The following is a 13673-nucleotide window of genomic DNA, read 5'->3' on the forward strand; positions in this document are numbered from 1 at the left end:
AATTATACATCTGAGCATACAAATATGACGTGCGGAGTTCCCCAAGGCTCAGTTCTGGGGCCTCTTCTGTTCAACATCTACATGCTTCCACTGGCTCAGATTATGGAAAACAACAAAATAAGTTACCATAGTTATGCGGATGACACCCAAATTTACATAACCTTATCACCAGGGAACTATAGCCCAATACAACAATTAAATATGTGCATTGAACAGATTAATGATTGGATGTGCCAGAACTTTCTTAAATTAAATGAAGAAAAAACGGAGGTGGTTGTTTTTGGAGCGAAAGAGGAACGATTGAAAGTCAGCGCTCAGCTTCAAACGACAATGTTAAAAACAACAGACAAAGCCAGAAATCTTGGTGTAGTCATGGACTCAGACCTGAATTTTAAAAGCCACATTAACATAATTAAAAAATCAGCCTATTATCACCTTAAAAATATATCAAGGGTTAAAGGACTTATGTCTCAGCAGGATCTGGAAAAACTTGTCCATGCTTTTATCTTCAGTAGACTTGACTACTGTAACGGTGTCTTTACAGGTCTCCCCAAAAAATCAATCAGACGGCTGCAGCTGATTCAGAACGCTGCTGCTCGAGTCCTCACTAAAACCAAGAAAGTGGATCACATCACTCCAGTACTGAAGTCTCTACACTGGCTTCCAGTGCCTCAAAGAATTGATTTCAAAATACTTTTACTGGTTTATAAATCACTAAACGGTTTAGGGCCAAATTATATTTCTGATCTGCTACTACATTATGACCCACCCAGACCTCTCAGGTCGTCTGGGACAGGTCTACTTGTTGTCCCCAGAGTCAGAACTAAACAGGGGGAAGCAGCGTTCAGTTTTTATGCTCCACATATTTGGAACAAACTCCCAGAAAACTGTAGGTCCACGTTCTTTTAAATCTAAGCTAAAGACCTATCTTTTTGATGTTGCTTTTCTTTAAATAATCTATTAACTTTAATTTCTTATACTGCACTGTAACTTTTATTCTTATACTGCACTATCAATTTTATTCTTGTCTTTTAATGTTTTTAATTTGTTTATTAATGTTTTTAAATTGTTTTAAATTGTTTTTAACTGCTCTTTAATGTTTTATGTAAAGCACTTTGAATTGCCCTGTTGCTGAAATGTGCTATACAAATAAAGCTGCCTTGCCTTGCCTTGCTAAAAGTCCTGATTATTTACATGGAGTCTGGTGGAAATATGCTGGCTCTATACACGCTAAAAGTCCTGATTATTTACATGGAGTCTGGTGGAAATATGCTGGCTCTATACACGCTAAAAGTCCTGATTATTTACATTACAGTCTGGTGGAGTTTGGTGATGGTGATTTTGGGGCTGTTTCATGTTAAACTAAAAGGATCTTACTCTTTAACTAAAAGGTCTATCTCTGTAGGGATACTTTCCATAATGTTGTCAGACACTTAGAATAATAATCTGTAATTTATTTGCTTTTTCAAATGTTTTGCAAAAAAGAAATACATTACTTTTACAAATACAGTGTTTACACGTGCTTTTCTGTACACATCATAGAAACTTTTATAAAGATAAATATCGGCATCGCTAAATATTGGTTTTCTGCCAAAATGTTGATATCAATGCATCCCTAAAATGTATTGTTAGAATATCAGCGCTACCTGAGGTTGAGTTGTAGGCATTTCCGATGTTGGTGATAAAGTTTTGGAAGACCAGGGTAGGGGGCGAGGGAAAGGGTCCTACATTTGCTGCTTGGCCGCCATCCAACAGAGAGGCTGAGAATGCAACCTGTCGGACTGACAGAGAGAGACAGACAGAGAGAGAGAGACCGAGAGAGAGCGAAAGAGAGAGACAAAGAGAGAGAGACAAAGAGAGAGAGACAGAGATAGAGAGACAGAGAGATAGAGAGACAGAGAGAGAGATAGAGAAAGACAGAGAGAAAGAGAGCGACAGAGAGAGAGAGAGAGAGAGAGAGAGAGAAAAAAAAATCAGATCATCAATTAGAGTTACTTTGAATCAGGATATTTTTTTAGATTCAACTTTATACATTGTGCGAGCAGTTCGCGTCATCCGAACCAGAAGTAAAAAATTGTTGTGTGGCGCATGTGATGATGTGGGGGCTATTTAATGGCTAAGGCTAAGGAAACTTTATCAGGATGCATATATCCCGGATCCATGAAATAACATAAAATAAAAATCGCCTGCCTCTATATGGAATTAAACATAAGAAGTGTACTCACTTTTGTTGCCAGCGGTTTAGACATTAATGGCTGTGGTTTGCGTATATTTTGAGGGGACCGCACATACACTGATATACAAGCTGCAACTACATAATAGTTTACATTAGCAGTGTTGATCCGTGTTGCATTCATAAAGATATAATGAAATATTCACTAAAATGTGAGGGGTGTACTCACTTTTGTGAGATACTGTATTTCTGCTATGACACGGTGTAAAACAACAGTGGTTTCTAGAGATGGCTTCATTACTGTACCTTGAGTCTGCAGGAATTCTCTCTGCAATGTCGTCACGTCCGCCTTCAGTTGAACCAATGAGGCGGTCATCTCTCTCAGCGCAGCGTAGATGTCTTGAGGAAAAGACTGCTGATAATCGGTACTTTCACTTGGAGGCGGCGCCGAGCAGCAGCCACAGCGTAAAACTCACAGAGATCTTCATTCTCGCACTGGCAGCTTACTGTTGAACTGTGCCGTCTGTAAACCTGTGTGAGCTTTATGTAGAAGCCTACAGCAACAACAAAAGGGTGTGTGTGTGAACACAAATCAATAGTACTTTGCATGATGAAGGGTGAAAACGTCAGTATGAAGAACAAATATGGGAACCAGTTTATTTTAATGTTACACTTATTTCCCTGTACAGAAGAAAAGTATTCATATAAATACATTTTCAAAGGGTAACTTCTGTATTTTTCTAACTTTATTTCCCCTTGTTTTTGTGTCTGTTAGAGCAGGGCCTGTTGTGTGTCTGTCTCTTGCAGGTGTTTTTCTCTGCTACATTGCAGATCCATGGGCGGTGCAACTGGGAGCACCGGGCCAGTCTCCCGGAGTCCTTAAAGCCCGAGACAGTCAGACTCAAAGGACCCATCTGATTGGTGGAGCGCTAACCAGGAAACGGGGAGCGGGATGAGCGTGACTAGAGTCTCTCAAAATCTGAGGAAAATCTTTTCTTTCTTGATCTGAAATGAAGACAGATTCAGCAACTGCACGGCCTATTTCTCTCTTAAAATCTTTTCAGAAACACGTTTCGGTGAACTATTTTAGTACAATATGAGATCGTATTCTAACGAGCCGCCATGACAGTCGGCTTTGAATTTCCAGAGGAACCAGACCCACGTGACGCGTTCGTCCAATCAGCTGCCGGTTTTCATTTTTGGGCGACAACACAGATTAGCGCCGCCTGCTGTTATGGAGATGTATTACTCATCTCTTCGTTGTGTTCAGAGGAACTTTTTTTGACCAACTCGGGGAGACTGATCAGTCCAACTGGCTTTTCATGTCATGGGAGCGCCATAACACTAGTTGCAGTCTTCTCCTGAACAGAGGTGGCGCTAATGAGGAAAGGCTACTGACGCTGTTTCTACGGACTAGAAGAAGAAAAAAGTAAACAACGGCAGAACTGGCAGCAGCATTGCTGTCAATGCTTCGATTTGATTGGATGAGCTACTTGGTGGGATCAAGCCTTTCATTCACCATAAAAGAAGTCATCTTAACCCAGTAAGGTTACCAAAGAGACTTGTAGTCACTCTTAGAGTCCTCATCGTTCAGAAGAAGTCCTCTCAGGATGTGTTATTGTCCTAGGCCGAACTATATTTAACATGTCAGCAGCATTTTGATGATGGTTAAGCTGGCGCTAAATCTATTCTATATATTTCACAGATTGTAGTTACTTTGCAAATTTGCTATTTTCTAACAAAAAGCTGTGATTCATTCATGTGTCTTCCATGTTCTGTGTTTGGATTTCTTTAAACAATATAAACTTAATAACAGGACATTTCTCAGTCATTTAGTAAACTGGAGATCCGTCTCCAAACCCTCTGATTCTAAGAAGAGTTTACCTCCTAAAAGCGGAAGTCAGCAGAGTTTTTAAATGAGAAATGAGCTCTGTTGTAAACAAGTGTTGCGGTGTACCTTATCACATACTTTTTATTTTTACTTTTAGTACAAACTGCAGCTGCTCTTATAAAAGTATGTACTGTTGCCTGCAGTACAGTCTGCATACAATTCGTACTTACAAAAACATTCCTGCCATACTAATGGTAGTATGGGCATTGCAACACACCCAGTATCTCTCTCGAACTGCTCCTCGTCCAGGAATGAAGCTAAACTTGATACCTCCTCCCAAACACTGTACATGCTGTTTTTAGATCAGAGATTAAACTAGTCTAACTTCTCAGGAAGAGAGACTCAGACTCGTTGTCACTGAGCGAGAGGTGAAATGGCGCAGAAAGGAGTTCAGCTGTACCGGGAAACCTTCTCTTGTTCCATCTGTCTGGATCTACTGAAGGATCCGGTGACTACTCCCTGTGGACACAACTACTGCATGGACTGTATTAAAAGCCACTGGGATGGAGAGGATTGTAAGTACAGCTACAGCTGTCCTCAGTGCAGGAAGACATTCACACCGAGGCCTGTCCTGCTGAAAAACAACTTGTTAGCAGATTTAGTGGAGGAGCTGAAGAAGACTGGACTCCAAGCTGCTCCTGCTGATCACTGCTATGCTGGAGCTGAAGATGTGGCCTGTGATGTCTGCACTGGGAGAAAACTCAAAGCACACAAGTCCTGTCTGCAATGTCTGGCTTCTTTCTGTGAGCAACACCTTCAACGTCATTATGAATCCGCTCCATTAAAGAAACACAAGCTGGTGGAGCCGTCCAAGAAGCTCCAGGAGAACGTCTGTTCTCGTCATGATGAGGTGATGAAGATTTTCTGTCGCACTGATCAGCAGCTTATCTGTTCTCTCTGCTCTGTGGAGAAACATAAAGGCCACGACACAGTCTCAGCTGCAGCAGAAAGGACTGAGAGGCAGAAAAAGCTCGAAGGGAGTCGACAAAACATCCAGTGGAGAATCCAGAACAGAGAGAAAGATGTGAAGCTGCTTCAACAGCAGGCAGAGGCCATCAATCTCTCTGCTGATAAAGCAGTGGAGGACAGCGAGAAGATCTTCACTGAGCTGATCCGTCTCATGAAGAAAAGAATCTCTGGTGTGAAGCAGCAGGTCAGATCCAGGCAGAAAAGAGGATTGAGTCGAGTCAAAGAGCTTCAGGAGAAGCTGGCGCAGGAGATCACTGAGCTGAAGAGGAAAGACGCTGAGCTGAAGAAGCTCTCACACACAGAGGATCACAACCAGTTTCTACTCAACTACCCCTCACTGTCACCACTCAGCCAATCAACATCCAGCATCCATATCCGTCCTCTGTACTACTTTGAGGACATGACAGCGGCCGTGTCAGAAGTCAGAGATAAACTACAGGACGTTCTGAGAGAGAAGTGGACAACCGTCTCACTGACGGGGACTGAAGTGGACATTTTACTGCCACAATCTGAGCCCAAGACCAGAGCTGGATTCTTAAAATATTCATGTGAAATCACACTGGATCCAAACGCCGTAAACACACTGCTGTTATTATCTGAGGGGAACAGGAAAGCAACATTCATGAGTGAACATCAATCTTATTCTAGTCACCCAGACAGATTCACTGATTATCTGCAGGTCCTGAGTAGAGAGGGTCTGACTGGACGTTTTTACTGGGAGGTGGAGATGAGAGAGAGAGGAGGAGTTTATGTAGCAGTCACATACAAGCATATCAGGAGAGCAGGGGGGTCGGATGAATGTGGATTTGGACTAAATGACAAATCTTGGGCGTTATATTGTAACAACAACAGTTATACATTTTGGTACAACAAAGTCCAAACTCCCGTCTCAGGTCCTGAGTCCTCCAGAGTAGGAGTGTACCTGGATCACAGTGCAGGTATTCTGTCCTTCTACAGCGTCTCTGAAACCATGACTCTCCTCCACAGAGTCCAGACCACATTCACTCAGCCGCTCTATGCTGGACTAAGGCTTTATTGGTCTGGAGCCTCTGCTGAGTTGTGTAAACTGAAATAGAGAGAAGTCATTTAAGGGTTAACTTCTGTTTTAACTCTTTGACTTATTTAGTCTTCATGTTTGTTGCTGAGAGCAGATTGTTGTGACACACTATGTTTTTGACGTTTTTTGTGTATTTACATGGGTTTTTTTTGCTTTCATCAATATGTTTTGTCACTTTCTTCGACATTTATTTGCTTTTCTAAACGTTTTTGTAAATTAGTTTGACGTTTTTTATTTGCTTGTGTTGACGTTTTAGACGTAATGAGATGTTTTTGTCTGTTGAGAAAAACATTTGGGGAGCCCCAGAAACTCTCAGTGTGCTCAGTTGAGATCTGTTATTTTACCTTTGATTGTTGAAACAGGACGATATGTTAACCCTCCTGTTGTCTTCGGGTCAAATTTAACCCATTTTCAAAACGTTTCAGAAATTTGGGTTTCTTTCAACCAAATAGTCAAAGAAAATAACATGGATGGTTCCATACAACACTCTTCACAAGTAAAATAACTGATCAGTTCACAACTTTCATTGAATTTGGGTGTTTTATTAAATTTTATAGCACTTAAAAAATGACAAAAGAACGTTGAAAACAGTGTAAATTTTTTTGGAAAAAGCTTCAGAAATGCAGCGAAAAACATCGACGAAAACATCGTAAAAACAATAACTTGGAGAAAAAAACAACAAAAGGCCGAGAAAAGTGACAAATTTTGACCCCAAGTACCAAGATGATCTGTAGATATTAGCTGTTGTTTGTTATTCATGTATTTCTCCATGTTATGTATCTGCGGGACAGGAAGATGTCTGTTAAATAGTGGTTTCTTGTAATCCCATGTGGGACGGGCCAAATGTTTGGCGTGACACCGAAATCAAATCAAACTAAAAGTGTATTTACTTTCTCTTCCACTGCATGTCTCTGAAGAGATAAAGCACCAGACCTCCTTTATTCTACACACTTTGTTCTCTTTGTGGACATTTGTAAAGAAATCTAGATTTACATGTATTTGTTTGGCGGACCAAAATGTTGTTATCATAATCATAATCAATAACTCTTTCTTCTCTTTTACATAGCTGAGATTCTGGTTCTTTTTGGATGAAGAGAATGTGTTCATGAAATCATTCAACAAGAGTCTTTGAACAGACTTTACTGATGTGATTTGTGAACAAACTGAAGCTTTATGTGATGAATAAACTAACATGAACAAAGTATTTTCTTTCTGTCTTCATTCCAGGGTTTCATACAAAGCTGAGGGAGAAAATGTTAAACTGATATGAGAGTATAACTGAGGCACTGTTCCTCCTGAAACACCACAAAGTACAGTGTTGATATTTAGAGTCAGTCAGTCTCTGTCCTTTCAACTTTCCTCACTCAAACTGCTCCGTCACAGAGAAATGAGCAGAGTTTTCTATCACTTGTTGCTTTTTACAGCCAACATTTCCTATCTGCACTGAGTCAATAAATAGAGTTAGAAGTTCTGACACACATAAGGCAACAGATAATGTGTAGTTGATTATTTACATGTGGTTACATGTTTTTCCACATAGAGGGGGGAGAGGTTACAATTTAAGATCGGATTTAGGAACAGTTAACCATAGTCCTCATAAATCCACCGGAGTTTAAAATTACAACACAAAGAAAAAGAAAGGTCACGGACATCCGGCCGAAATTAGTGACATCTGGTGGAATTTCCGGTGGCACCGGAGCCATCCTGGAAGTGGAACGTGGTCTCCTTAACTTCTTCTGCTGCTGTGTTTAACAGTTTATTTCCATAATGACGCATTTACAGATACTTCAAATCTGCTGCAGATCACAGTCAACAAGTCAGTCAGTTGCTGAAGTAGAAAATGATTCTGCCATTGTTTTTGTTAAGGAACAATAAAGCTCAGACTGAAATCAAAGCGGTGATGGATTATTATTATTATGATAGGCATTTTTGTAGTGTTTTCCTGAGTTTTTTTGGACAACTTGTTGTGGGTTTTTGTAGCCTTTTTTAATATTCACAATTTTCAATTCATTCGTTGTTTTTTTCAAGGTTTTTTGTGGTATTTGTTGTTGCATTGTGATTCATGCAATTGTGATTGTGCAAAGATATCTTGAAAGGGGTGGCTTTAACAGAGTTTGTAGTATAAAGATGTGCTGAACTTTGGTTCAGATAGAAGACTCTTTCAGATGTGCCGTGGTACTTCTGAAACTGTATTCCTACATTTGCAATGGTAAATAAATACTCAAAGACCAAACTTTGGTTTAATTCTCAAATAGTCTTTATTTCGTTTCATCTTGTGTTTTTAATACGCACTCCTGCTGCTAACGAGAAAAACTTCCACCACATACAGTCTGCATGCAATTGGTGCATATAGACTGCCAAATGGGTGGCAGTGAAGGTCAGGGGCCTCGACGGACCAGACCCGGGCGGCAGACGCTGGCTCTGGGGACGTGGAACGTCACCTCTCTGTGGGGGAAGGAGCCGGAACTGGTGCGGGAGGTGGAGCACTACCGGTTAGATCTGGTGGCGCTTACCTCTACGCACAGTCTCGGTTCTGGAACCATACTCCTGGATAGGGGTTGGACTCTTTTCTTCTCCGGAGTTGCCCAGGGTGTGGCGCCCGGGCGGGTGTGGGGATACTCACAAGCCCCCGGCTGGCCGCTATGTTGGAGTTTACCCCGGTGGACGAGAGGGTACGCCTCCCTCGCCTGCAGGTTGTGGGGGAAAACTCTGACTGTTGTTTGTGCATATGCACCAAACAAGAGTTCGAAGTATTGGCCTTCTTGGAGACCTTGACTGGAGTCCTGCATGGGGCTCCAGTGGGGACTCCATTGTTCTGCTGGGGGACTTCCGCGCACGTGGGCAATGATGGAGACACATGGAGAGGCGTGATTGGGAGGAACGGCCTCCCTGATCTAAACCAGAGTGGTTGTTTGTTGTTGGACTTCTGTGCTAGTCATGGATTGTCTATAACAAACACCATGTTACTATAGGGATGCTCATAAGTGTACTTGGTACCAGAGCACCCTAGGCCAAAGGTCAATGATGGATTTTATAATCGTTTCATCTGATCTGAGGCCGTATGTTTTGGACACTCGTGTGAAGAGAGGGGCGGAGCTGTCAACTGATCACCATCTGGTGGTGAGTTGGGTCAGGGGTGGGGAAGACTCTGGACAGACCTGGTAAGCCCAAACGGGTAGTGCGGGTAAATTGGGAACGTCTGGAGGAGGCCCCTGTCCGACAGACTTTCAACTCACACCTCCGTGGCTTATTTTCGTGCATCCCTGTGGAGGCTGGGGGCATTGAACCCGAGTGGACAATGTTCAAAGTTTCCATTGCTGAAGCTGCGGCGAGGAGCTGTGGTCTTAGGGTCTTAGGTGCCTCAAGGCGGGTAACCCACGAACACCGTGGTGGACACCGGTGGTCAGGGAAGCCGTCCGACTGAAGAAGGAGTCTTTCCGGGATATGTTATCCCAGGAGGACTCGGAGGCAGTGCAGGGGGTACCGGAAGGGGCCCGAGGGGCTGCAGCCTCTGCCGTGAAAGAGGCAAAGCAGCGGGTGTGGGAGAAGTTTGGAGAAGACATGGAGAAGGACTTTCGGTCGGCACCAAAGTGCTTCTGGAAAACTGTTTGCCACCTCAGGAGGGGGCGGGGAACCATCCAAGCTGTGTACAGTAAGGATGGGACACTGTTGACCTCAACTGAGGAGGTAATAGGGGGGGAAGGAGCACTTTGAGGAACTCCTGAATCCAACTAATCGCCCCTCTATGTTAGAGGCAGAGCTGGAGGATGATGGGGATCATTGTCCAATTTCCCTGGGCGGAAGTCACTGATGTAGTCAAACAACCCCACAGTGGCAAAGCCCCTGGGATTGATGAGATCCCGTCCAGAAATGCTCAAGGCTCTGGGTGTGGAGGGGGCCTGGTTGACACGCCTCTTCAACTTGCGTGGAAGTCTGGGACAGTACCTAAGGAGTGGCAGACCGGGGTGGTGGTTCCCCCCTTTTTAAAAAGGGGGACCAGAGGGTGTGTGCCAATTACAGGGGTATCACACTTCTCAGCCTCCCTGGTAAAGTCTACTCCAAGGTGCTGGAAAGGAGGATTCTGTCGATAGTCGAACCTCAGGTTGAAGAGGAACAATGTGGATTCCGTCCTGGTCGTGGAACAACGGACCAGCTCTTCACTCTCGCAAGGATCCTGGAGGGAGCCTGGGAGTATGCCCAACCGGTCTACATGTGTTTTGTGGATCTGGAAGAGGCTTATGACCGGGTCCCCCGGGAGATACTGTTGGGAGGTGCTGCGCGGGAATATGGGGTGAGGGGGTCTCTTCTCAGGGCCATCCAATCTCTGTACGACCAAAGTGAGAGCTGTGTCCGGGTTCTCGCAGTAAGTCGGACTCATTTCAGGTGAGGGTTGGCCTCCGCCAGGGGGGCGGCTCTGTCACCAATCCTGTTTGTGATATTTATGGACAGGATATCGGGCGTAGTCGGGGTGGGGAGGGGTTGCAGTTCGGTGGGCTGGGGATCTCATCGCTGCTCTTTGCAGATGATGTGGTCCTGATGGCATCATCGGCCTATGACCTTCAGCACTCACTGGATCGGTTCGCAGCCGAGTGTGAAGCGGCGTTGGGATGAGGATCAGCACCTCTAAATCTGAGGCCATGGTTCTCAGCAGGAAACCCGATGGAGTGCCTTCTCCAGGTAGGGAATGAGTCCTTACCCCAAGTGAAGGAGTTCAAGTACCTTGGGGTTTTGTTCGCGAGTGAGGGGACAATGGAGCAGGAGATTGGCGCAGCGGGTGCGGTATTACATTCAATTTATCGCACCGTTGTGACGAAAAGAGAGCTGAGCCAGAAGGCAAAGCTCTCAATCTACCGGTCAGTTTTCGTTCCTACCCTCACCTATGGTCATGAAGGCTGGATCATGACCGAAAGAACGAGATCCAGGGTACAAGCGGCCGAAATGGGTTTCCTCAGGAGGGTGGCTGGCGTCTCCCTTAGAGATAGGGTGAGAAGCTCAGTCATCCGTGAGGAGCTCGGAGTAGAGCCGCTGCTCTGCGTCGCGAAAGGAGCCAGTTGAGGTGGTTCGGGCATCTGGTAAGGATGCCCCTGGGCGCCTCCCTAGGGAGGTGTTCCAGGCACGTCCAGCTGGGAGGAGGCCTCGGGGAAGACCAAGGACTAGGTGGAGGGATTATATCTCCAACCTGGCCTGGGAACGCCTCGGGATCCCCCAGTCGGAGCTGGTTAATGTTGCTCGGGAAAGGGAAGTTTGGGGTCCCCTGCTGGAGCTGCTCCCGCCGCGACCCGACACCGGATAAGCGGACGAAGATGGATGGATACTAATGGTAGTATGGGCATTGCAACACGCCCAGTATCTCTCTCGAACTGCTCCTTGTCCAGGAATGAAGCTAAACTTGATAACTCCTCCCAAATACTGTACATGCTGTTTTTAGATCAGAGCTTAAACTAGTTTCACTTCTCAGGAAGTGAGACTCAGACAGTCGTCGTCACTGAGCGAGAGGTGAAATGGCGCAGAAAGGAGTTCAGCTGGACCGGGAAACTATTTCTTGTTCAATCTGTCTGGATCTACTGAAGGATCCGGTGAGTACTCCCTGTGGACACAACTACTACATGAACTGTATTAAAAGCCACTGGGATGGAGAGGATTGTAAGGACAGCTACAGCTGTCCTCAGTGCAGGAAGACGTTCACACCGAGGCCTGTCCTGCTGAAAAACAACTTGTTAGCAGATTTAGTGGAGGAGCTGAAGAAGACTGGACTCCAAGCTAGACCTGCTGATCACTGCTATGCTGGAGATGAAGATGTGGCCTGTGATGTCTGCACCGGGAGAAAACTCAAAGCACACAAGTCCTGTCTGCAATGTCTGGCTTCTTTCTGTGAGAAACACCTTCAGCCTCATTATGAATCAGCTCCATTAAAGAAACACAAGCTGGTGGAGCCGTCCAAGAAGCTCCAGGAGAACGTCTGCTCTCGTCATGATGAGGTGATGAAGATGTTCTGCTGTACTGATCAGCAGCTTATCTGTTATCTGTGTTTAATGGAGGAACATAAAGGCCACGACACAGTCTCAGCTGCAGCAGAGAGAGCTGAGAGGCAGAGAGAGCTCGAGGGGAGTCGACAGACCATCCAGCAGAGAATCCAGGACAAAGAGAAAGATGTGAAGCTGCTTCAACAGCAGGCGGAGGCCATCAATCTCTCTGCTGATAAAGCAGTGGAGGACAGCGAGAAGATCTTCACTGAGCTGATCCGTCTCCTGGAGAAAAGAAGCTCTGATGTGAAGCAGCAGGTCAGATCCCAGCAGAGAAGTGAAGTGAGTCGAGTCAAAGAGCTTCAGGAGAAGCTGGAGCAGGAGATCACTGAGCTGAAGAGGAAAGACGCTGAGCTGAAGAAGCTCTCACACACAGAGGATCACAACCAGTTTCTACACAACTACCCCTCACTGTCACCACTCAGCCAATCAACATCCAGCATTCATATCCATCCTCTGAGCTGCTTTGAGGACATGACAGCGGCCGTGTCAGAAGTCAGAGATAAACTACAGGACGTCCTGAGAGAGAAGTGGACAAACGTCTCACTGACAGGGACTGAAGTGGACGTTTTACTGCTACAACCAGAGCCCAAGACCAAAGCTGGATTCTTAAAATATTCATGGGAAATCACACTGGATCCAAACACAGCATACACAAAGCTGGTATTATCTGAGGGGAACAGGAAAGCAACATCCATAAGTCTTATTCTAGTCACCCAGACAGATTCACTTACTGGGATCAGGTCCTGAGTAGAGAGGGTCTGACTGGACGTTGTTACTGGGAGGTGGAGAGGAGAGGAGGAGTTTATGTAGCAGTTGCATACAAGAATATCAGCAGAGCAGGGGGGTCGGATGAATGTGGATTTGGACTAAATGACAAATCTTGGATGTTAGATTGTAACAACAACAGTTATACATTTTATTACAACAAAGTCCAAACTCCCGTCTCAGGTCCTGTGTCCTCCAGAGTAGGAGTGTACCTGGATCACAGTGCAGGTATTCTGTCCTTCTACAGCGTCTCTAAAACCATGACTCTCCTCCACAGAGTCCAGACCACATTCACTCAGCCCCTCTATGCTGGACTAAGATTTTATGGGTTTGGATCCTCTGCTGAGTTGTGTAAACTGAAATAGACAGAAGTCATTTAAGTGTTAAATTCTGTGTTCTTTTGTTTGTGAAATTCTATGTTTTCAGTGTTTTTTTCTCAATGTTTGATGTTTTGGAACTTTTTGGACCAACTCGGGGAGACTGATAAGTCCGACTGGCTTTACTGCCGAGGGGTCGGCCGCTTTACTGTCTGTGTCGGTGTGTCTGGGCCTTACCTAAGGTTTTTATGGTTGGTCTGGAGTCTCTGCTGACCTGTGTAAACTGAAATAGACAGAAGTAATTTAAGGGTTCAATTCTGTATTTTTTTTGTTTGTGAGATTCTATTTTTTCAGGTTTTTTTGTCAGTGTTTGACGTTTTTCACGTGTTTACATGTTTTTGTAGCTTTTTAATTTTTTTTTGAAGCCCTAACCTGGAAATGGGGAGCAGGATGAGGTGACTAGAGTCTCCCAAAA

At 44.7% G+C, this 13673-nt stretch overlaps 2 protein-coding genes and 1 pseudogene across 3 annotated transcripts in view; 2 read left to right on the forward strand and 1 right to left on the reverse strand.

The window, feature by feature from the left end:
* Positions 1-13673, reverse strand: part of LOC120543772 (complement C1q tumor necrosis factor-related protein 3-like) — a 57552-nt gene that overhangs the window by 3897 nt on the left and 39982 nt on the right. Inside the window, exons 1-2 of one of the 2 annotated variants that reach the window (XM_039777007.1) lie at positions 2480-2712; positions 1647-1781 (exon numbers count right to left, since the gene is read on the reverse strand). The exons of the other annotated variant lie outside the window; for it this stretch is intronic. Coding sequence (XP_039632941.1) covers positions 1647-1781; positions 2480-2549 — 205 coding nt within the window. The 5' untranslated portion in view covers positions 2550-2712. Of the gene's footprint in view, positions 1-1646; positions 1782-2479; positions 2713-13673 lie in introns of those variants that run through there. 2 annotated transcript variants of the gene reach the window in all.
* Positions 4414-6176, forward strand: LOC120543765 (tripartite motif-containing protein 16-like). Its single transcript, XM_039776998.1, has one exon. The coding sequence runs from the start codon at positions 4438-4440 to the stop codon at positions 6106-6108; it is 1671 nt and encodes a 556-aa protein (XP_039632932.1). The 5' UTR covers positions 4414-4437; the 3' UTR covers positions 6109-6176.
* Positions 11552-13246, forward strand: LOC120543767 (annotated as a pseudogene).

The sequence above is a fragment of the Perca fluviatilis genome, chromosome 16 (assembly GCF_010015445.1).
Source record: "Perca fluviatilis chromosome 16, GENO_Pfluv_1.0, whole genome shotgun sequence".
NCBI lineage: Eukaryota > Metazoa > Chordata > Actinopteri > Perciformes > Percidae > Perca > Perca fluviatilis.